A 24,292-nucleotide genomic window follows, 5' to 3' on the forward strand; every position below is an offset into this window, starting at 1 on the left:
AAAGAGGATATTTTTTTGGTTAAAATATCCGCAAACATTTTTATACCTGAAAACATCCCTTGATAGCTTTTCTGAAAAGGAGGGTCTTCTGCCAGTTAGCTCTCGCTCAGCAGTGTAGTGCGCTTTTTGGCTAAGTGCTTTGGTTTACACACACCTATAGTTGAGCTTCGTGCAAATTTCCAAAATATATGATGTATCACATTCACTACTTTTCAGTCAGACTGTCCAGAAGTGCTAATTTATGACGGAATATGGTTTCGTGACTAGCATCTATTTTTGGCTAATGTGCCAGACTTGTCATTGTTCATGCATCAGCATTGATTATGAGTATCAACAGGCAATTTGACAGGGAATTGGGGTTTGGGGAGGGGGGCGGTGCAGAGGGATTGCAAAAATTATCTAAATATTCTGGCTGATTGTTGCCACAAAGAAGAGCTGGAAGCAGTTTTACAGCACCCCTCAAACGCTGAGATCAAGTTACTTTTGGTGATCACGTAACTTGATTTTGTAGTTTTCTGATTTAAATGATTATCAGTAGGAGGAGCTTGCACCCAGGTCACTGGTACTTCAAAGAGAAAAATCAAACTGTCCGAAATTTAACAGCACAACTTAGAACCATGGGGCAAGATTTTTCAAATGAAGGGGTTTCCTATCCTGGCACCTGAAGAGTCAATGCTGAGCACTTCTGTGCTAGACGTGGTTCATTTACACCGTGTGATCTACCACAGCAGGGTATTTGCTGTGAGTGTGGGCTTGACGTTCTGCCTGTGACCTGCCAGCCAGCCTGGTTATCTGGTAGCTCTTGGTTCCAACGCTCCAGTTGTGTGGTCAGGACCAGGACTACCAGCAATTCCCCAGATGCAAAGTCCTGGAGTCCAGGACCGGAAAAGTATGGGCTTTTTTTTTTTTTAGTTCTCTTGGTGGGCAGTGGAGGTAATGCCCAAGGGAAATGGGGAGTGCTGGAGGAGCCAGAGTTTGATTGGAGAGGGTACACTTATTGGGTACTGACCTTGGGCAGGGAGTGCGAAGGGGTTGGGAATGACACTCTATGTGGAAGGAGGCTCCTTGAGAAAGGTGACCTGTCGGGCTTTCTCCACCACCCCTGAACTACTCTTGGCAATCTAGAAATTGAGGGTGTGATGGCAGCCCATAACTGGCCATGAGATATAAGAGCAGAATTGGGCCATTCAGCCGATTGTGGCTGATATGTTTCTCAATCCCATTCTCCTGCCTTTTTCCCCATAACCCTTGATTGCCTCACTAATCAAGAAACTATCTATCTTTTGTCTAAAAGACACTCAATGACTTGTCCTCCACACCTTCTGTAGCAAAAAGTTCCACAGATTCACCACCCTCTGGCAGAAAAATTCATCCTCATTTCAGTTCTAAAGGGTCATTCCTTCACTCTGAAGCTGTGTCCTCAGGTTCCAGTCTTTCCTTATTAGTGAAAACATCTCCATGTCCAATGTATGCAGGCCTATCAGTATGCTGTAAGTTTCAATGAGATTTTGCCGCCCTCTTTCTAAAATCCATCAAGTACAAACCCAGAGTCCTCCACTGTTCCTCACGTGACCAGCCCTCATCCCCAGGACCCTTCTTGCAAATCTCCTTTGGACCCCCTGCAGCGCTAACACATTCTTCCTTAAATATGGTTCATAAAACTGCTCACAATATTCCAAATGTGGTCTGACCAGAGCCTTTTACAGCTCTCGCAGTACACCTGTACTCTTGTATTCTAGCCCTCTTGAAATGAATGCTAACATTGCATTTGACTTCCTATCTGCCAATTGAACCTGCATGTTAACCTTGAGAGAATCCTGAACTAGGATCCCCAAGTTCTTTTGTGCTTTAGATATCCAAAGCCTTTCCCCGTTTAGAAAATGTTTATACCTCTATTCTTCCTGCCAAGGTGCATAACCTTACATTTTGCCATGTTGTATTTGATCTGTCACTTTGTTGCCCACTGTCCTAGCCTGTCCAAGCTCTTCTGCAGCCTCCCTTCTTCTTCAACACCAGCCATCTCTCCACCTATCTTTGTTTCATCTGCAAACTTAGCAACAATGTCCTTAGTTCCTTCGTCCAGATCATTGATGTATAATGTGAATAGTTGTCCCGACACAGACCCCTGTGGAACTCTACCAGTCACTGGCTTCCATCCCAAAAAGACCCCTTTATCCCAACTCGCCAGTCAGCCAATCCTCTATCCATGCCAGTACCTTGCTCCTAACACCATGGTCTCTTAATTATCAACCTCCTGTGCAGGGCCTTGTCAGTGACCTTCTGAAAATCTAAAGAGATCACTTCATCTGGGTTTCCTTCGGGTCTCGTCAAAAAAAATTCTAACAGACAAGTTACGCATGACCTCCCCTTGACAAAACAGTGCTAACTTAGCCCTGTTTTACCATGCGCTTCTAAGTACTTCCCTCAGCAGAACCTTTTTGTTTTCTTTCTACCTAAATCGCTGGTATCTACGTGGACCATGACAACTGGATCTTTCCCCACCGACTCCAAGTTCGTCTGCAGCTCAGATGAGATATCATGAACCAGGGCACCAGGCAGGCAACACAGCCTTCAGTATTCTTGATCCTGGCCACAGAGAACTGTGTCTGTTCCCCTGACTATATTATTCCTGATTAATTTAATAGCAACATTTCTCTTTTTCTCCTCCCTTTTGAATGTACCATGGTGCTACAGTCAGTTTGCTCATCCTCCCTACAGCCCCTGCTCTCATCCACACAGGGAGCAAGAATCTCAGACCTGTTTGACAAGCTTAAGTGCTGAGGCTCCTTTAGCACTATCTCCTGGATCCCTCTACCTACCTCGCTTGTAATCACACCCTCCTGTCCCTGACCACTGACCAAATTTAAGTTGGTTAATCTGAGGGGTTGCGACGATCTCCTGAAACACAGCATCCAGGTAACGCTCCCCTTCCTGATGTGTTGCAGTGTCAAAGCTGAGACTCCAGCTCATCAACTCTGAGCTGGAGTTCCTCAAGCAACCAACACTTGCTCAGATGCAGTGGGGTCCACCAGCTCCCAACATCATGCAGTTACAACACATTGCCTGGCCCTGAATTGCTATTTTATTTACTTGGCTTTTAATTTGATTTTTAAAGATTTCCTCCTGGTCTTTTAGTTTGTAACCCACAAATATTTCCCCTATTTATCCTCAATCTGAAAGTAACCTAGGATAGTCAAATTAGTAGCTATTGCCAACCAATGCACTTGTGGTTTTCCTTTGATGTCACTCTTTCTTTTGCACTGAGTCACTGATCCTGGGCTTCAGTTTATTGTGTAAAAATACCTGACAAATTACAAACCAAACAAAAAAACAAAAACACCTCTTCCCCTCTGCACCAATTCCCACACTGCCTTCAAATTCCCCAAATTACATATGAAATTGGACTGTGTCTTGCTCTACTTGTGATCTCTCCTTCCTGACTGTGCATAGCTTAGTGGTCGTGTGGTTTTTAACGGGCCCTCTCTTTAATTTCACTGATTGTTGACCATTAAAGGGCCTTAACTGAGGAGGAAGATCGCCCAGGGAATTTTACGGTCTCTTCCATCTGTGACTGCCAGCGGGTGACAGTAAAACTTTGCATCATATGATGTGTTGTCTAGATTACTCTTCAGCTAAATGCACTACTTGGTGTGGCATTGAGGCATGCCCCAGATCCAGTATCGATCGCGTGAGAGTTAACTAACCTGCCAGTGTGATAGCTGCTGGAGTCTCGGAGGGAAATGTTGCAATTAACTCTGAGATCCAAGTTAGAAACTTGGCCAATTCGCCACAGGGTACATTTCATCTCCTCTTTCTAGAACTTCATGTGAAGAGAAATGTAAGCACTCTCTCTTGGTCAGAGAGTCTCTCCAGTGCAACTCGTAGAGAATTGGATGAAGTAACAGAGGGCATATGTCAAATATATAACGCTACAGTTCATCACTTCAAAGGGAGAAATTAATAGGAAGTGGGGGAAATCATTCATGACATTATTACTGAACTCTCTAAGGGATAGGCTTCAAACTTGATATCTCTAACAGTGCAGCAGATTTGAACTGACTTTTGTGGTTGTCTCAACATTAGTACAATTCTTTAAATTGTTTGAGCTCCATATTTCCTTCACTCGGCTTTCTCCCTCTGTGATGCGGTCAGAAGCTGTGGTTTGCAAAATAACATGAAAATCAGTAGAAATTTGTTGGGGGAAGGTGGATAGAATAAAACAGATGTCATTCATCATAGTGAGTTGATATGAACATAATGCCTCATGGCATTCCATACACATGCATGCACAAACACACACTTATGAGCTTGGCTTAATTAATGGCACTCCAATTGATTATTAAAGTCCCATTGCAGCTTCGAGCACATAATGTGCTGTCTTTTAAAGGAGATGTTAAATCAAAACTGTCTGAGACCGTGCCATGCACAGATTTAGCCCTCTTGTTTATTTGGCACAACAGCATTGTCTGCCCTTCAAAAGGATCCCCCTAGTTGGAATGTAGTTTAAGACATCCTGAGGAAATGATAAACTGCTATGTAAACTTAAATTTCTTTTTTAAAACTGGGCTGTGGTTTTTGTTTTGTTTTACATAAATGTTTGTAGCTGTTTCATAAGACATTTTCAGTAATTGCACAAAGTTTCTTTTGTGAACTATACATAAATAAAATTTTTCCTAAGAATAACCTGAACTAAACTAACAGTTTGGTAATCCTAAGAAAGCCTGTGTTGCAATTACAAATGCCAAAAAAATGCATACAGTTTTCTTTATTTTTCAGGCCTTTTCCAGAACACACAGAATAAAGGCTTTGGGTTTGGTGGTGGTTTTGGCACTGGTACTGGCACAGGTCTGACAACCGGCTTAGCAGCTGGTTCCACATTTGGAGGATTTGGTGGCTTTGGTACTCAGCAACAACAGCAAAGTAAGTTCACAGGAAGGCAAAGGCACTAACTAGATTTTGTTTTGCTTAACACAGTTTTAAAATCAGCTGGGAGTTTTGTTTGGGGGCTATAACATTGATGTACTGTTTAGAGTTAAAGTGCCTATTGTATTTACATACAAGATTGCTGATGGCAAAAGCAAAGGTTACACTTGTATTTTATGCATTCGGCAAATTCAAAGGTTATGTACAGTGGAGACAAATTTTATTGATTCCTATTGTAAGTGTACTATAAATCAGTTTGCCCCCTCTATCCTTCTGCTCACTAGATTGTCCTTCCCTCATTTCCTAAATGATGAAAAATAATCAAATTACTCATACATTTTAAAGCTGGAGGACTTCTTGGACAGGCAATACAGCCTCAGACGCAGTCAGCTCAACTGATCAACACAGCGAGCGCCCTTTCTGCACCAACTCTACTGGGGGATGAGCGCGATGCTATATTGGCCAAGTGGAACCAGCTACAGGCATTCTGGGGAACTGGAAAAGGCTACTTCCATAATAATCTGGCTCCTGTAGAGTTCACTCAAGAAAACCCTTTCTGTCGGTTTAAGGTGAATGTTTAAATAAAAGCAACTTCAAATGTTTGTACTTGTACACAACTGATTGACACAAATGTCGGATGTAAGAGTCTTTACCTCCAGGAAAAGGAAAAGACGAAATCAAGAACCTCCGTAAATTCCTGGTGCAGCCCCTCATAGGCATGAACTGGCCATAATCCCAACCATTCGATTATCTGCAAAGGAAACCTTGTGATACTTCAGATCAATCAAAAGGTTACACAATGGATGAATAGAAAGTAGTTTACAATTAAACGGTGACATTATTGATGTATATGAGGATATATATTGCATATTTGCATCTGACAGTACTCCTGAAATTATTGATGATCAGTTATTTCAATCATTGACATAGTGAGATTCAGAGGGTGTATGCTTTGTCAATGTGAGTTTGTAGTTTATCTCTGATTGAACTGCTTTTGCCTGCATTGGCCACAGGCACTGCTAATACAGATAGCAAATCAACGTGGCTCCTATCACCATGAATAGCTACACGACTGCTATTTCCCTAGAAGATTGGTTAACTAACAGAAAGCAAAGAGTGGAGATAAATGAATGCTAACTGGAAAAGCAAATAGTGGCTAGTGGTATGTTTCAGGAATCAGCGTTGGGACTGCGATTGTTCACAATTTACATAGATAATTTAGAGTTGGAGACCAAGCGTAGCATGTCAAAGTTCGCAGATGACACCAGGATGAGTGGTAGAGCAAAGTGTGCAGAGGGATATAGATAGGTTAAATATTTGGGCAAGGGTCTTGCAGATGGAGTACATTGTTAGTAAATGTGAGGTTGTCCATTTTGGTAGGAATAGCACCAAAATGGGCTATTACTTAAATGGTGAAAAATTGCAGCATGCTGCTGCACGGAGGGACCTGGGTGTCCTTGTGCATGAATCACAAAACATTGGTAATTATAGCTGGTAATTACGGCAAATGGAATATTGTCCTTCATTGCTGGAGGGATGCAGTTTAAAAATAAGGAGGTTATGCTGCAGCTGTTACAGGGTGCTGGAGAGGCCACTCCTGGAGTACTGTGTACAGCATTGGTCTCCTTATTTGAGAAAGGATGTAATGGCACTGGAGGGGGTGCAGAGGAATGTTCACTTGGTTGATTCTGGAGTTGAAAGGGTTGGCTAATGAGGAGAGATTGAGTAGACTGGGACTCTCTTCATTGGAATTTAGAAGAATGAGGGGAAATCTTTTAGAAACACACAGAATTATGAAGGGAACAGATAAGACAGAAGCAGGAAAGTTGTTACCACTGATGGGTGAAACTAGAACTAGGGGGCATAGCTTCAAAATAAGAGGCCGCAGATTTAAGACTAAGTTGAGGAGGAACCCAAAGGCTTGTGAATCTATGGAATTCCCTGCCCAGTGAAGCAGTTAAGACTACCTCGTTGAATGTTTTTAAGGCAAAAGATAGATTTTTGAACACTAAGGGAATTAATGGTTATGGTGAGTGGATGGGTAAGTGGAACTGAGTACACAAAAAGATCAGCCATTACTTTATTGAATGGTGGAGCAGGCTTGATGGGTCAGATGGCCTACTCCTGGTCCTCCTTAAGTTCTTATGCTGAAATGGTTTACTTAATTCTCATCTGTGAGAATCCCCAACTGATTGCATTAGTTAACTTGAGTAGCAGAAAATTTAAAAAAAATCTTTTCCAATAGTGTGCTAAAGTTACAGTTCACATTAAATATTTAATGTTGTGCTTAAATTCCTGTGACATGTTACAAAAAATAGTTCTGGAATTTTCTTTCTTATGTTTATTGTTATTATTCCATACCAAACTGCACATCACATTTTGTTTTTAAAGTTTCTGATTGGCTTTAAAACCAAATTTTAGCCCAACCTGGGAAGTGACCAGAACACTTTGACCTGGTTGTTATTGGAACAGCCAGATTGTATTGTTCTATTAAAGGTATTCGGAGCTTGAACTTGGCCTGGAAAGTGCATTGTTATAACCTGGCACATCGGCAGCAGTGGGATACTGAAATAAATTATCGTCCGAATTGTACTGCATTTTGACATTGACTCTTTGTGTATTGTCGATGCTACCCATTTCTCTGACTGACTGTTGGTGTTTTTGTGGTCTTGTTAGACTCTCATCTTGAAGACCTGTGAAAGTAATTAATTAACGTTTTGCATCTTGTCATAGACTGTTGGTTTCAGCTGCATACCCAATAATAAGGATGAGGATGGTCTGGTAGCTTTGGCTTTTAACAAAAAAGAGGCAGACATTCGAAACCAGCAGCAATTGATCGTAGAATCTTTGCACAAAATTCTTGGAGGGTTGCCACAAATCATGGTGAATGTTGAAGGAATCCGAGCTCTGCCAGACGACCAGTAAGTAATGCGAGTCGGTTATTTGACATTGTTCTTTCCTTGCAACGAAGGAACAGTGTTAATGACAGAGAATAATACATTGTTTTTCTGAAGAAGGGTCCAGACCCGAAACATCAGCTGTCCTGCTTCTCTGATGCTGCCTGGCCTGCTGTGTTTTTCCAGCTCTACACCTTGTTATCTCATAATACATTGTTAGTTGTTTTCAGAGTTGAACTATCCTATGTTGGCTGTACCACAGCTTGTGGCGGAATTATCTGTCTCTTCAGCTCCCAACAATTCCTTTTAAAAGAAGCAAAACTCAAAAAAGCTGCTAGAAATCGGAAACAAAGCTAGAAAATGTTGGAAATACTCAGCTGGTCAGACAGTATCTATGGAGAGAGGTGCAAGGTTAATCACTCTTGAGCGTTATGTTAGAAGCTTCCTCGCTTATTACATCAGTGGGATTGTCCTGCTACTTATCTCACTAATGTTTTTCAAAGTCGCTCTCATTATCTGCTGTTCATTTTTTTTAATATATTTATACTTATTAGGAGTTTAATTTGTAATTATCTGAATTCATTTCACACAGGAATAGTTTCCCATAAATTCTTTACAACCATCAGAAACAAGTCTTTTTCCCATCAATCTAGGCTGAATTTTTTTTATATATATTCATTTGTGGGATTTGGGCATCACTGCCTGGCCAGTATTTATTGCCCATCCCTAGTTGCCCTTGAGAAGGTGGTAGTGCGCTGCCTTCTTGAACCGCTGCAGCCCACCAGCTGTGGGTTGACCCACAATGCCGTTAGGGAGGGAATTCCAGGATTTTGACCCAGCAACAGTGAAAGAATGGCAACATATTTCCAAGTCAGGATGGCAAGTGGATTGGAGGGGAAGTTGAATGTGCTGGTGTTCCAATTGAACTTGCAGGAATAAAAAGGCAGGCTAACTGTAACTAAAATATTGCTAGAAATTGGTGGAGTGGGGGATATGCTGGACCATGAGGTTGCAGATTGTGTTGGTGTGCAATTCTGCTTCTGTTGATGGCCCACAGTGCCTCATGAATGCTCTGTTTCAAGTTGCTAGATCTGTTCTGCGTGTATTCCATTCAGCTAGGTGATAATGCCTCACAACATGATGGAAAGTACTCTGTGTGAGGTAGGACTTTGTTGCTAGGACTCTGCAGTGGGCACTCTTATTGTCATGGATAGATGCTTCTGCAGCAGGCAGATTGATGGAGAATGGGATTTTTTTGGTCTTTTGTTAGTTCCCTCACTGCCTGTCGCAGACTCAATCTAGCAGCAGCAGCTTTTTGGACTCGATCAGTAGTCCTGCTGTCAAGCCACTCTTGATGGTGGACATTGAAGATTCCCCACTAGAGTACATTCTGAGCTCTTGCCATGTTCAGTGCGTCCTCTGTTGATGCTCAACATGGAGGAGCGCGATTCATCAGTTGAAGGCAGTGGCTGTATGTGCAAATCAGCAGGAGGGTTTCTTGCCTTTGTTTGACCCGACAGCATGAGACTTCTCGGATCTGAAAACCATGTTGAGGATTCCCAGGGCAGCGCTAACTGAATACCACTGTGCTATTGCCTCTACTGCACCTGTTCTGCTGTTGGTGTTGGTGTTGGTGTTGGTGTTGTCTGGATCATAATCATGCTCGTGTAATTGTACCTTACAGCTAATGTTGGGCTGTTCCTTCACTAGTCTGTGTCAGTTTTCCCACCTTTAGCACACGTCTTTGGATGTTAGTCAGGAGAGCTTTGCAGGACCAACAGTGCTGAGTTTGCAGTTATTGTTTCTGATGTCTGGTTGTCTGTCCAGTTTCATTTCTTTGAGACTGTTGAGCAGTTTGAAACAACTGAATGGCTTGCTGTGTCTGTTCATAGGACAGTTAAGAGTCAACACATTGTTATAAACCTGGAGTCACATGTAGGACAGGCCAGGTAAGGATGCAGATTTCCTTCCATTAATGACTGATCGTCATTAGACTTTTAAAGATTTTAAAAAAAAATAAGATTCTACTATCTGCTGAAACAACCCAGTGTGGAGCTGGGCAAACACAGCAGGCCAGGCAGCGTCAGAGGAGCAGGAAAGTTGACATTTCTGGTCTGAAGAAGGGTCCCGACCTGAAACGTCAACTTTCCTGCTTCTCTGCTGCTGCCTGGCCTGCTGTGTTTGCCCAGCTCCACACTGTGTTGTCTCAGACTCCAGCATCGGCAGTTCTTACTGACAGGCTACTATCTGCTGAGTTGTGATTTGAACTCGGCACTTTACTTGTGTCTCTAGATTACATCTTGGATGTAAAGACCTTTTTTGCTTTCAGGACAGAAATGGTGATCTATGTCGTTGAACGTTTTCCAAATGGAAATTCCAGAAGGGTTTCGGTGACAAACCTCTACAGTTCGCTGGAGCAGGCTAATGTAAAAAGTCAACTGATGCAGTTAGGAGTGATTGTCGCGCTGCCCAGGACGGAACTTTCTCCAGCTCAGATGAAGCAACTGCTGCAGAATCCTCCTGCTGGTACGTAGTGAAGTATGGAGCAGTTATGCCACCTGTTTATTGAAATGAACAGATAATGTGGATCAAACACAGATAGTTCTTGAGAAACTCCGGTCTAGCATCAGTTCTGAAAAAGAGTCATTTTGGACTCAAAACGTTAGTGTTGTTTTTGTCTCCAAAGATGCTGCCAGAATTACTGAGTTTCTCCATCATTCTCTGTTTCTTTCAGATTTCCAGTGTCTGCACTATCTTGCCTTTATTAGATAATGTGGCTGAATAGCTTCTGCACATGAAAATTGGACTCAAATCACAATATACAGGATAAACCTGTCATGTCTAACACATTTAGACTCCTCCCCATCTTGCCACAGAGGACCTACTCTGTCAAACTCAATCTCATGCTGAACTTTAAGAAAGACTGGAACTAATGTCATGTTTTACCTCTCCATGCGTCTCAAAGTACTTTACAACCATTGAAGTACTTTTGAAGTGTTGATGCTGTTGAAGGAAACAGCAGCCAATTTCTGTGCAGCACCTTCCCATAAACAGCATTATGATTAACTGGTCATGATCTATCGTTTGTGACGCTGATTGAGGGATAAATGTTGTCCAGGTTATTAAGTTTAACTCCCTTGCCCCTGTAAGTAGTAGTACGGTGGGATCTTTAACATCCACCCAGACAGACAGATGGGACCTCAGTTTAATATACACCTGAAAGACAGCAGCTCCGACAACTCCCTCAATCAACAGTGGCGTGTCAGCTTTGATTTGTTTGTGCTCACGTGCTGAACTGCATTGGGCAGGAAAGGAAAGTTCCAAGGAGATCAACACCTTCCGGGACCATGTGGGTATTTTTGTTTAGGGAGCAGCCTGATCACCACTCGTGGAAAGATCAGAGGCAAAAGTTAATTTTAACTTAGAAAATTCAGAGTTACTAAAGTGTGGGTGCAAGTTCCTCCTCAGTTGTACTTCCAAGTTATAAAATGTATTTTTTCTCAACTTCTGTTTTCGTGTAGAATCGTAGAATCCCTACGGTGTCGATGCAGGCCCATCGAGTCCATACCAACCCTCCAAAGAGCATCCCACCCAGACCTACCCCACTTACCCCATCCCTATAGCCCTGTATTTCTCATGGCTGATCCACCCAGCCTGCACATCTTTGAACTATGGGAGGATTCTGGAGCACCCGGTGGAATCCCATGGCAGACACAAGTAACGTGTGCAAACTCCACACAGACAGTCGCCCGAGGGTGGAATTGAACCTGGGTCCTTGGTGCTGTGAGGCAGCAGTGCTAACCACTGAGTTACTATGCCACCCTAAAATGTGTATTTTATCAAACAGTATATCAGAAAATCACTCTCTGCAATTGAAAGCTGATGGAATGTTGACTTAAATGAAACTATCTGAAGTGATTCACGGTAATATGTTTTTTTAAAAAAAAAAAACTATAGCTCACTTATCTATTCTGACAAACTGTCAATTGTAAGAAATTCTAAGAGTGAATTTTGCAGTTATTGGTACCATTTTCCATTGCAGGTGTTGATCCAATAATTTGGGAGCAGGCTAAAGTTGACAATCCTGATCCTGAAAAGTAGGTTTCTCTATCTCCTTTCCCCACGCACATTGCATGACCAGTAGAAACTGTAAAAGTGGAATGATTTTACTTTTGTTTACTTAATTCTTTGTGCTTAGGTTTATGTGATGGCATAAAGTTTCATGTGTTGGGTGCAAACATTGAAACATCTGAAATTCCTCTCCATTTTATTTTTGCAGTGGAGATATCTATTGGGGCAGATAGGGCTTTGTGATGAATGAACGGATTAAGCAAGCATACATTAATGTCTTGCAGTATACTTTCAAGTCCACTGCTCAATGTACAGAAAGTGCAGTCAGGGATATAGTGACCTTGTTTCACTGTGGATCTTGATCAAGTAGGTCAATGGGCTGGAAAATGGCAGTTGAGTTCAATCTGGATAAATTTGAGGTATTGAATTTTTGTGCAACAAACAGGGGCCGGACTTGTATGTTAACGGTAGGACGTTAGGTAGGGTTGTAGAACAGAGGAACCTAGGGGTTTGGATACATAATTCTTTGAAGTTTGCATCACAGGTGGACAGGGTGTTAAAGATGCATTTATCACACTTGCCTTCATTGAGTATAGGAGTTGGGAAGTCATGTTGAGGTTGTGCAGGACATCAGTGAGACCTCTTCTGGAGTAAGTGTCCAGTTCTGGTTGTCCAGTTATAGGAAGGATATTATTAAGCTAGAGAGGGTTCAGAAGAGATTTATCAGGATGTTGCCGGATATGAAAGGTTTGAGTTAGAAAGAGAGGCTGGATAGGCTAGGACTTTTTCACTGGAGTGTAGGAGATTGAGAGGTTTATAAAATCGTGAGCAGTATAGATAGGGTTAATGGTAGGTGTCGTTTCCCTAGCATGGGGAATTTCAAGACTAGGAAGCATATTTTTAAGGTGAGAGGCGACAGCTTTTTTAAAAAAAAAAAGATATGAGCGGCAAAGTTTTTACACAGATGATGGTTTGGGTGTGGAATGAACTTCCTGAGGAAGTGGTGGATGCGGGCACAGTTACAACATTTAAAAGACACTTATCTAAGTAAATGAACAGCAAAGGTTTGGAGGGATATGGCCCAAGCACAGACACGTGGGACTAGTTTAGTTTGGGATTATGTTTGGCATGGAATGGTTGGACCGAAGGGTTTGTTTCTGCGCTGTATGACTTTATGACAGTTCTAAAGTAGCCAAAATGTGAGAATAAACAGCTGTTTGACCCATTATAGGTGAGCTTGTTTCTGATGAAATTTCAGGTCAGTCTCCACACAGTGATGGAGCTCCCAAGCTTGCTGAGTAAACTGCATTGTTGGATGTTTTGGCTTGAATAACTAGGCAATATTAGTAGTTACAATTGACATGTTTTTTGTTTCTCATATACCATTGCTACAAGCAGAATTAACTTATGTCCATTATGTTTTGTTATGAAGGAATAACTGTTCTTCTCTCTGACAGACCCCTTGTAGTAACCTCATTTGACATCTCAAGATTGTATTTATCCTTTCGCAAATTGCCCAGGTTCCAGTAGGAGTGTCATCCTTAGCAGCATGACCTAATGTTAGATTCAGTGAACATTTGGTGGTGATGCTTCAAGAGCTAGATTCTTGAGGTTCAGCAGTTACTTGCAGACACAGGATTCTTCCAGAAGAGGGCTTGTTTCCTTAAGTGCGCATGGGGATAGCAAAGGGAAACGCGCCTTGTGTGTTTGTTTCCTTTGACAAATTGCTCAATTAATTTGAAAATGAGAGGCTGTTGCCAAACAACTGAAGAGGCATGGAAAATTGAGCAGAACATCTGCCTTGGGCAGCCCATAACCACTCTTGTATTGCTTGTGTATTTGAACTAACTCGCTCTCTCACCTTTCACTCAATGCATGCATAACCTACTTTTATTCCAAAGTATGTTTTGGTTCAGTGTAATTTATTAGAACACAGAGCTTTTCTTTTTGGTTTTGAGACTGTTAAGCCTGACACAGTTTTTTCCCCTCTAACTTCATAAAACTTTAAATATATTTCATTTAATGTTGTAAAAGATAGCTAGAGGGAGTGGCTTTTGTTTATTTTAGGAACCTGAAAAGGAGTATTTTCTATGCTGGACCTGCTAAGGGGCAATTGGTTGGGTGATTTATTTGTCAAACTGAGGATAGTCAGTTGTTGAATCAAATGTGCACTAGGACCCAGTGGCATCTCATACACTGAGGAGACCATTTGAAGCTTAGGCTTCACACAATTCATTTAAATCCTTTGCTGGCCTAGCAGCTTACTCACTGGGAACCGTATTGTTTTATCACTGTTTCTGCTGCTATCTGATGCACATAATTTTGTACATTAATCCCATCCTCATCACTAAAATCTGATGTACGTTAGGAGGAACTTGTAAGGAGAGACTGACACAAGGATGGCTAGATTGGATATTTAATGGAATATTCCTGCTGTGGACAGGTTCATAACAGGAATACATTTTTAAAAAGAGGGAAACAGTATAATGAACTTACAAATATGTGACTTGTACAACTTCGAAAACAAATTTGCCCTTGGAAAAATAATAACTGACATTTTTTTTCTTTAAATGGTGTCATTAAATCAGCTCTTAACAGCTAGATAATTACCTGAGTGTTTGATCAAATATATGTTCTCCTATGAGAGCACTTTCCTTCCTGTTTGGCAGTAAATCTACCTGTAAAGAAACATTAGAACAGGTACAGTCTCTCAAATCTGGCTAGCTGTTTAAATTAAATATTGAGGCAAGGGATCAAATGTGGAAAGATGTCTCTAACTTATGGTATATCAAAGATAAAAGAGGAGAATAGTAATATTGGAAAGGAGGGTGAGAGAATGACAGGGGCAGAGAGGGAAACCTTAAGAACACATTAACAATCAAGATTAGACCTTACAAAGAAAGACACGTTATAAGTTCTGTATCTGAATGTGTGTTGCATTCATTAATTGTAAACAAATTGATAATGCACATTGAAATAAGCAAGTATGATCTGATAGCCATGGAGATATGGCTGCATGACCGGTTCGGAATATTGAGCAGCATACCACATTCAAGAAGAATAGGAAGCTAGGTAAAGGTGGAGGCTTAATCAATGTGTGCAGTAGACAGAATTGACCTTCGTTTGGGAGATAGGATCTGTTGAAAGATATGAGAAATAGTAGGAAGGGGGTTACTAGCGGAAGTCCTCTACAGGCCCCCTAATAGTAACCACAATGCAGGACAAATTATACAAGAAATATTGGGTGCTTGTTATAAAGGGACAGCAGTGATCATGGATGACATTATATACAAACTGGGGGGGAAAAAAGCAGAATGACAGTACTAGCCTGGACCTCCTTAGGTAGTTTTTGAGAGTTTCTTAAAGCAGTGCTTTCTGGAACTGATCAGAAAACAGGTTGTATTCAACTTTTTATTGTATAATGTGACAGGATTAACGAATGACAAGAGATTTAAGGCATCCTTGGGTAACAGCGGCCACAATATGATTGCGTGTAAAATTCAATTTGAAAGGGAGATATTTAAAAGGATATCTCAAAATACTTTGACTAACTGTTTCTTCTATTCCAAAATTCTAGAGGGAGGATTCACCATCTGTGGTTGCTGAAGAAGTTTACAAAGATGAGGGACAGATCAGATGATTAGTCAGAATATAACTAATGACCAAAATTACTCAGAACATAATGACCCTATGGTTAGAGTATGAGAGGAAACAATGTAGAAATGTAAAAGCAGTTCCAGGAGTTTATACAAATACTTAAAAAGGAAAGGAATAGAAAGGTAATTGTTGGTTCTCCAGAGAGTGAGAATAGGAATAGTTGATAATAATGTGATTAAATGCTTCAGTCTTTGCTATGGAGGATGCAAAAGAAATCCAGTAATAGCTGTAAATCAGGAGGTGGAAGGGTGGAGGAATTCAAGTGAAATTGTAATCACAAGGGCAGCGGTCCCAAGCAAACTGACAAGAGGTGTAGGCTGATGGATCTGCTGGTCCAGACAGACTTCACCTTAGGGTCTTAAAAGTGATGACTAGTAGATGCATTTGTGATGATCTGCAATTTTTTAGATTTAGGAATGGTTCCATCGGACTGCAATATAACAAATATGCCCGTACCCCACCCCCCCAAAAAAAAAATTCAGGAAGGGAGGAAAGAAGAAAGGAAGTCCGAAAACAAAGTTACAGGCTAATTAGTTTGATGTCTGAGTGGGGAAAGTGTCTAGAATTGATCAGAGGTTACAGCTAAACACTTAGAAAAACTCATGAGAATCAGGAAAATTCAGCTTGATCTTATGAGAGAAAAATCATGTTTGTGAATTTCCAGGAGGTATTTGATAAGCTTCCAAAGGTTATTGCAGAACAAAACTCAGTGCGTAACCTATTAGCATGAATAGATAATTGGCTGGCTGTCGGAAACAGCGAGCATAAATGGGTCTTGTCTGGTGTGACATGATGTATGGAGTTGAGCGGGGCTATGTACGGGGGCCTCAATTTTCTACTGTTTACATCGATACCTTAAATGAGGAGAAGAAAGGCATGATAGCTAAATTCTCAGCTGACATGAAGATAGGCAAGAAAGTTTTGAAGAAGGAGCTTGCAGACATGTTGAGTGCATGGGCATAAATCTGACAGATGGAGTATAATACTGGGAAATGTGCAGTTGTTCATTTTGGTAGGAAGAATAAAAAAAAGTTACTTGAGCGGAGAAAGACTGTTGAATTCTGAGCTGCAAAGGATTTTCTAATCTGGGTGTTCTAATTCAGGAGTGTTATAACCAGATTCCTGGTAAGGTTCCCAATTTATAATGGTTCCAGACAGGAGACCTCAAATTTCCAAGCTCCCGCATAAGGAGGGATGAATTGACTCCACTTTTGTTTGTTCAGTACCTTCCTCAGTTTTGTACAACAAGGTTAATTTACAAAAGATCCCCTCCCTTGTGGAAAACGTTCTCATAGACCAAATGAATTTGTTTTCAAAAAGCCAGTTAAGCTTTTTGGAGGTAAGAAAAGTGAGTTTGGTAGTTGCTAAACACAAGAAGAAAAATAACATGACACATGCACGCAGGTTGGAAAAGAGAAGTGAGTCCAAAAAGAAGTTAAAAGATATACAGGTCAGTTTCAATGAGTAGCTCATGAAGAGCTGATAGTGGAATGTTGCAGTTTAGCGATTGATTCTTAGCTTGGCAGATTAATTGAAATACTTTCATCTTGTTTTCTTTCGGCAGTTAGAGTGAGAGTACCCTTCACCCACAACACACGAGTGACCAGTGATTGATTCTTCGACTGATCTTCACAGCATACTACAACACTCAAACTCACGCTCGTACATAACCTCAGGTCATTAGCACACCTTCCACTAGAGCGCACAGAGCAAGGATGAACTGAATTTTAACCTCTGCTCTTGAGTATCTTGAAAGGGGATGGCACAAAATATTTCTCATCCAGGTTACGGTCTTGCCTCCCATCATATTCAAAGCCCAAGAGAACTCCCAGGTAATTCCAGTTCAGCCTGGAATGCATTTCCCCCTTTTACGTCCATCCCCCTTGAAACTTGCTTGACACCTGGTTATGTGTGATGTTCCATGGTCTGACATTCTCCATTGTCAGCCACTTTTATATAAGTTCCCTTCTCTTGGCTGTACGTCTTTTTTTTAAAAAAAATACACATAGTTAAAAGTTTGATGTGTCTGTAAGTTATCTGTTGTCATAATGAGTCACAAAATGTTAGTGTGCAGGTATAGCCTGTAATCAAGAAGAAGACCAATGGGATGGTAACCCTTATTACAAAAGGAATTGAGCAGAAACATAAAACTTAGATGAGGGGAGCAATGGCAGGGTACATGTAAATTCACAGATGATGCCAAGATAAGTAGGAAAGTTTGTTGAAGACAAAGGAAGTTGTAGACCCATAAAGATAGGTTGAGTGAGTGGGTACAAAAAGCCATAGATGGAGGAAAATGTGGGAAAGTGCAAAGTTGTTCGCTGTTTTGTCCTTCCTGTCAAAGTGGAGTTTTGTGAAGTAAATGGAGAATGACCGCAGAATTGCGATGCAGAGGAATTTAGAGTTCTAGTGCATGGGTCATGAAAAGTTAGTATACAGGTACAGCGTGTAATCAAGACAGCTAATGAGATGCATCCACAGTTCTTTCGGGTCTTAGCTAACGAGATGGTATCCTTCAGAGGAACTGAACATCAGTTAAGGTAATGTGAGACAATGTCTCAAATGCTGTGTGCAGTTATGGTCCTTCTTAAGGCAGGATATAAATGCAGTTGAGTGGAGATTTACTAGGTTAATACTTGGAATTAGTGGGTTGCTCCATGAGGATCGATTAGATAAGCTGGGCTTGTTTTGACTACAGTTTAGAGCCATGTGGGTGACGAGATCCTGAATGGCCTTGACGAGCTGAATATGGAAAGGATTTCTTGCCTTGAGGGAGAGTCCGGAATTAGTGAACGCTGTTTTAAAATGAGGTGTCACCCTTTCAGGACAGAGAAGGAGATTCCTTTTCTGAGTGTTGTGCAGTTTTGGAGCTCTGTGTCTCGGGCAGTGGAGGGAGGCCATTAAATATTTTTAAGGCAAAGCGAAAGTTAGGCAAGGGAATTAAGTCATAGAGTGTAAATGGGGAAGGTGGACATGATAAAACAAATAGATCAGCCATGATGTTATTGAATGGAGAAGCAGACTCATGGGGCCAAATGGCCTTATCCCTAATTTGCATGATCAAAAGACAAGATATTTTTATAAACTGTTGTGCATGAATTTTAATCTTACTAAATAAGCAAAATAACTTATTCAGTTAGATGCTGCAATGGTATGGACTAGTCAGCCTAACACAGCAGTCTGATTTTCTTTTCCAACACCGTGGTTCAAGTGACACTTGACCCCACCAAAACCATCTGACCTAAAGTCAAGCAAGATCTGAAATCCTGTGTGGACTCAGTTCCAAGTTTTATACTTTTGAGACTTATTATACTCCATTGCAATGGGCTATTAACCTTTATTTGCAATGAAGCAAACTTTCTCTCTCTCGCTTCTATATAGAGTATGTTTTGAAGGGTGTGCACATATTCCTGAAAAGCTGGTATCCTCCATCTCCAGATCTTATAAATTTTAGCTACATGGATGGTGATAACAAGATTCTCTACAGCATTTTCATTCATTGTATATATGCATCTTGATTATTAACTGTTCTGTCCCTTACTCTTTCCTAAGGCTTATACCGGTGCCCATGGTTGGTTTTAAGGAATTGCTGAGGAGGCTTAAGTTCCAGGAACAGATGACAAAACAGCATCAGAGCAGACTGGATGTGAGTTGGGATTTTAGCTTCAAAAGCCATTTTTATGCAACTGTATCAGTTCTGTTTACTTAACGTTATCTTTCCCTGTTGTTAATTCTTACCTGGTATGGTTATGCAGTTGCAAGTTGTGCAACAATTAGCCACTTGGTAATGCAGAACTTGAGTATTGTTGAAAAATGGCACATTCTATCAAAGCTTTTAGACTAGCGATCATCAGGACAGTTTGCAAGAAATTCCAAAACAAAAGCCAAAGAGCAATTATTCTTTGAGAGGACCGTGCCGATTGGTTTTAAAAAATGGACTGTGACTGTTAGGGCTGTTGCCATGGAGAATGCAGTAATTAGCTAATTGCTAAGCTTTGCTTAAACGATCAGTTGTCATTAATTAGTGCAAACTACTTTGACATATTGTGACCTTTTGTGCATCAAAGTTTTGGAAAGTGACTTGGGTCAGAAATGCTTGAGAATCCATTAATTTTGTTGCAAAGCTTCTTCAATGCAATTATGTATCACTGCATTGTGAAAATTGTCACCATGAACATATTTAGAAACAAAAGTATAAGGCATTAAAATTATCTTGAATTAATTTCTTTTTGCAGATTTTTAATTGAATTTTCTGTTCTATAGATCTCTATAATTCTATGACTCTGACTTTGGAGAGGTGGAACACATTGAGACACCAGCTAGTGGCATTGCAGCATTTGAGAATGATGTTTAAATCTGCTCCTTGCTGATCTCAGTTGCCTGCCAGCAAATTAAACTAAATTAGACAATAGTGATTTGGTTGTTGTTATGTTTCTCATAGCTAGCTCCGTGTGATGTGGTTACTGAGAGTAGGTTGATTACCTACCCTGTAAGGCATGATTTGAGATTTGCAGGAAGCTAGAGCAAAAACCTGACTTAATATCCCCAAAAAAAAAATTTTAAATTTAAAAAAACACCCTTGTCATGGTTCTATCAAGATGCAGCCAAAGGGAAAATGGCTGAAAATAAGACAGAGAGGTAGAGAGAATGTGTTTTACGTTCAAGTATAAGAGATAACAATACCTATTTACGAGGTATGTTTATAGAGGTCCTGGACACTGATTTTAACTTGCAGTGCAATATGCAGTGGTCAGATGCTGGTTTGGATCTCCTGTCATTTATAAGGATTTCCCAAGCAGAATCTTGCTGTCCTGTTATCAAGAGGTCAACAACCATCAGAAACGCTAATGCTGGGCTGCTATTATGCAGTTTCCAACAGTTGGCTGAAGCAGAAACAGCCACGTCTGGGAGCAAATTGCTTGGTGTTCTCATTCCTAGCTACACAAAGCATGTTTCCTTATCAATTCAGATAAACCTAATCCTGACGTGTCCTTTTTTTTATTCCAGTGTGAGCCTTGATTGTATTTTGTTTGTTGAGGTCCTGTGGAGTCATTCAAAAAAAAATGCAGCATCTTCAAGCACATTGGTAATAGTTGCTAATCTGACAGTGTCTATAAGAACTTTGCTTTAGTACTCGCTGTAGGAAGTATTTGAAATAGGCCTGTGAGTCAACTCATTCTAATTTCTTCATACAAGCAACTGTTTGGCTTCTTTTTTCTTGGGAGAAAAAGGTCAGAAAATAGTGTCATCCTTGTGTATTTTTTTGCTTTTGTTTGTGATTTTTTTACTTTCAAAATGACAGATGCTCTCAAAACTCTTTTTAGCACATCCACCTGCTTATGTAAAAACAAACTGGAAGCACAGCGACATATTTCACACACAGCTTGAGCGCAAATAGACTAACCCTTTCCTATAATATCTTGATTTCCACTTGTGCCATTGCTCAAATAAAACAATTAAAGATTGAGTTTCATAACTGAGACGTCTTTCTACATATGTAAATTCAGATAACCCACCATTGATGTATCTTCTCCACCCCCAAATACAGATTATATCTGAGGATGTAAATGAGCTGCAGAAGAACCAGGCTACAACAGTAGCGAAGATAGCCCAGTACAAGCGAAAACTGATGGACCAAGCTCATAAAGTCTTGCAGGTAATTTATTGTGTGTATTTGCAACTTCTGTGTGCACATTTTAAAATGTAAAAACCTTTTTAAAATGTATACTTTTTGCAAATTTGTTTTTTTTAGATGCAAATATTGTTAGTAAGGAGTTCCTTTGATTAGGTGTTCCAGAACAGAACTGCTTTGTCGTATCCCAATCGAGATACCCACTTCCTGATGAGCATTACCAACTTGATTTGGTTTCCTCCCCACAGTTTTGCACTCCAGCCATCATCACTTCTCTGAGTTAAAATAATTCATAGTTGGGCTCAATAGGGAGAAGTTTAAATTTTGTATATAACTGTCCATTAAGAACAAAAGTGAAGGCTTCCTGCACTGACTGTACACAGGTCCTTGAAACCAGCAGCATCCATTTCCAATTTTATAATTCTCACCAGGCTTGAACTCCAGTTCCAAATGACAGTATCCAAACCACTATGTAATCAACTTTGCATTCTCTGCCTTGTGTGCTTCATCTTGTAGTTTAATTATTTCCTCCTTCCAAACTTTTCTGATTCTCGTAACTGGCCAGTCTGCGCTCTACAAATCCTCCGAAGAATCTTCTTCTTTTTCTTTCACAAGAGAGATTTGTTTGAAGACTACCCATTAACTCATTTGATCTTTTTGAACCCCAGAATGCCAGCCCTACCATCTTCCCATCACAACATTTACCTTTTTAAATTTGTTTAATAGTTTGGCTTCATCTTTCTTATTTCTTCATGGCCTGTTACTTCTGTTGGTCACAAAATTTGGAAAAGACATTGCTGTCCACAGCTGCCTGTAATTCTCACTTCTCAATCTGATTACATATCATCTTGTCCAACTGCCCTGAATTGCAGGATATTTTGTTTCATGTTCGCTTTGCCATGTCTGTTACATATTTTATAACCAGATTAAATCCTGTATTATGTGTCACTTTCCAAGCCTGGAGAGCCCTACACTGTTGAGCTTCTGTGAGACTTGGAAACTACCTGTCTGCTTTCTTCTCTGGATTGCCTTCAACCTGGGTAAATAAAGGGGTCTCAGTTTACTGTATCAGGAGGTGAATTCTCCACAGATCAGCATCTCAACTCTGAGCAATGCTGTAGTGCAGTCAAGAATAGCAGTTTGCTGGACATGTGAAGTTTGGCTGTAAATGCAAGCAGAGGATTGACATCAGATTAAGTCTCTTGAGATTATGGCAAAATACTTAAGCCTCCAAGTCAGTCAGCTGCGTTAAAGAGAAAACACAGGTTGTGACAGCCCAGGAGTGTAATATTTCGTTAGAATCGAAAGATATTGAGAGACCTGTATGCTTCCAACTGTTTCTGCTTTTAATTTGTGACAAATAATTTCTATCTTTCTAATAGGTTAGAAAGATCAGTACAAGAATATTGTAAAAGCATTTGAAACATTGAGAGTATGTCCACCTTGTTTTATCCAACAACTACAAAAACTTACTTTAGGTTTTTTTTTGTTGAAATAATACTGTCGTCATTTATTTAGCATATTGTATTCAGAATTGATTTTTGCAGAGTTTTTCTTTAACAAAGATTCTTCTGTTTTGATGCAAGAGGTAGAAAGTTTGTTCATGAATAGAAAATGGACTAATGAGATTTATCAGCTAATAACACTTTGGATTTTATGCACAGTGTATAGAGTACAGAGCAAAGAAGTAATACATTTATGCAAGCCAATGTTTAAATCACAGTTAATGCATTGTGTACAGTTTTACAGAAGGGAAATTAAAACTGTAGAATGCATTTGATTCAGCAATGAAGATTTAGAAAAGACTGCCATTGCAAAACCATTGGGATGTTTTCTCGTGTTAAATGAACTTCGGAAAATACAAATTGTTGTAAAAAGGAGATGGGACTGTTCTTACTGAAACCTGAGATTTATTAAACATGTTTAAAATCAAGAAGTGTTTGGATAAAGTGAATAGATGAAGACCATTTTCGGTGCAATTATCAGGTTAAAATTTTTAATAAGTGGGTTGTCAAGAGAAATGTGTACACCGAATCTTTGAAGTTCAGAAATGTTGAGGCAGGCACCATTGCAATTTATAGGGGGAAAATTAGATAAAAGAAAAATGTAAAAGAGAAACTTGAATTAATATAATGATACCAGATTTCCCAAAGAATTTTCTGCAGAGATCTGGCTACCTGGTGTCCTCCTGTGCTGTAATCATTCTGATTTTTATAACGAAGGAAGAACTCCTTGAATTACACTCACTGTTGCAATGTAAGAAATTCAGTAGTCCATTTGCGCTCTGCAAGCAACAATGTCTTAATCACCAGGTTTTTTTTTATGGGGTTTGTTTCAGCGATGTTGTTCGACTGAAAGATGAAAACATTAGCAAGAATGTCAGGGAGAAATCCTCTGATATTTTTAGAAATATTGCCAGATTTCAAAGGTGTTTGCTTATGGGGGGAGATTGGGGCGACAAGACAATAAAACTTCTTTTCTAAGAAAAGAGAAATAATTATAATCTTGCAGCTAAAGATTTTGATTTGGTCTGGTAAAGAAGTAGTGTTGATCTAAAAGCTTTCTGTAAACTTGTGTAGTGTTGTGACTATTCTTATAGGCCTCCGTCCAACCACAATCTGTGTGTAACTTACAGGTAATCAGTTCTTTGGTTCATGTTGTTTTCTCTTTAGGTATTAATAAAGCAAGAGATCCAGAGGAAAGCAGGTTATGCAATACAAGCAGAAGAAGAACAGCTTCGTGTGCAGCTGGATACTATCCAGAGTGAGCTAAATGCACCCACCCAGTTTAAGGTACAGATAATTCTTGGAATTTAGAATGACATAGAACAGCAACATTTTGCATTGAGCATGTATAACTGAATTGACATGGCTGCTAAGAAATATAAATGGAAAAGGCAGCATGTTGCAGTAATGATGTTTATGTGCAGGGCCGTTTGAATGAACTGATGTCTCAGATAAGAATGCAGAATCATGTTGGAGCCGTGAGATCAGAAGAGAGGTACAGCGTCGATGGGGATCTCTTGGGTGAAATCAAGCAGGTACAGCTAGCTTTTCCCCAATGTGATAGAATAAGTTCCACAGAATGAAAATGTGCTGAAATTTAAGTATGA

At 40.2% G+C, this 24,292-nt stretch overlaps 1 protein-coding gene across 2 annotated transcripts in view; it reads left to right on the plus strand.

The window, feature by feature from the left end:
- nup54 (nucleoporin 54) overlaps positions 1–24,292 on the plus strand; it is a 51,668-nt gene that overhangs the window by 25,834 nt on the left and 1,542 nt on the right. For both annotated transcript variants that reach the window (XM_020520365.2, XM_020520366.2), the window contains 9 exons: positions 4,777–4,920; positions 5,269–5,492; positions 7,657–7,844; positions 10,150–10,346; positions 11,863–11,917; positions 19,101–19,194; positions 21,097–21,204; positions 23,853–23,972; positions 24,110–24,220. In XM_020520365.2, coding sequence (XP_020375954.1) covers positions 4,777–4,920; positions 5,269–5,492; positions 7,657–7,844; positions 10,150–10,346; positions 11,863–11,917; positions 19,101–19,194; positions 21,097–21,204; positions 23,853–23,972; positions 24,110–24,220 — 1,241 coding nt within the window. The remainder of the gene's footprint in view (positions 1–4,776; positions 4,921–5,268; positions 5,493–7,656; positions 7,845–10,149; positions 10,347–11,862; positions 11,918–19,100; positions 19,195–21,096; positions 21,205–23,852; positions 23,973–24,109; positions 24,221–24,292) is intronic.

Source organism: Rhincodon typus, chromosome 1 (genome assembly GCF_021869965.1).
Source record: "Rhincodon typus isolate 14 chromosome 1, sRhiTyp1.1, whole genome shotgun sequence".
Taxonomy (NCBI): Eukaryota; Metazoa; Chordata; class Chondrichthyes; order Orectolobiformes; family Rhincodontidae; genus Rhincodon; species Rhincodon typus.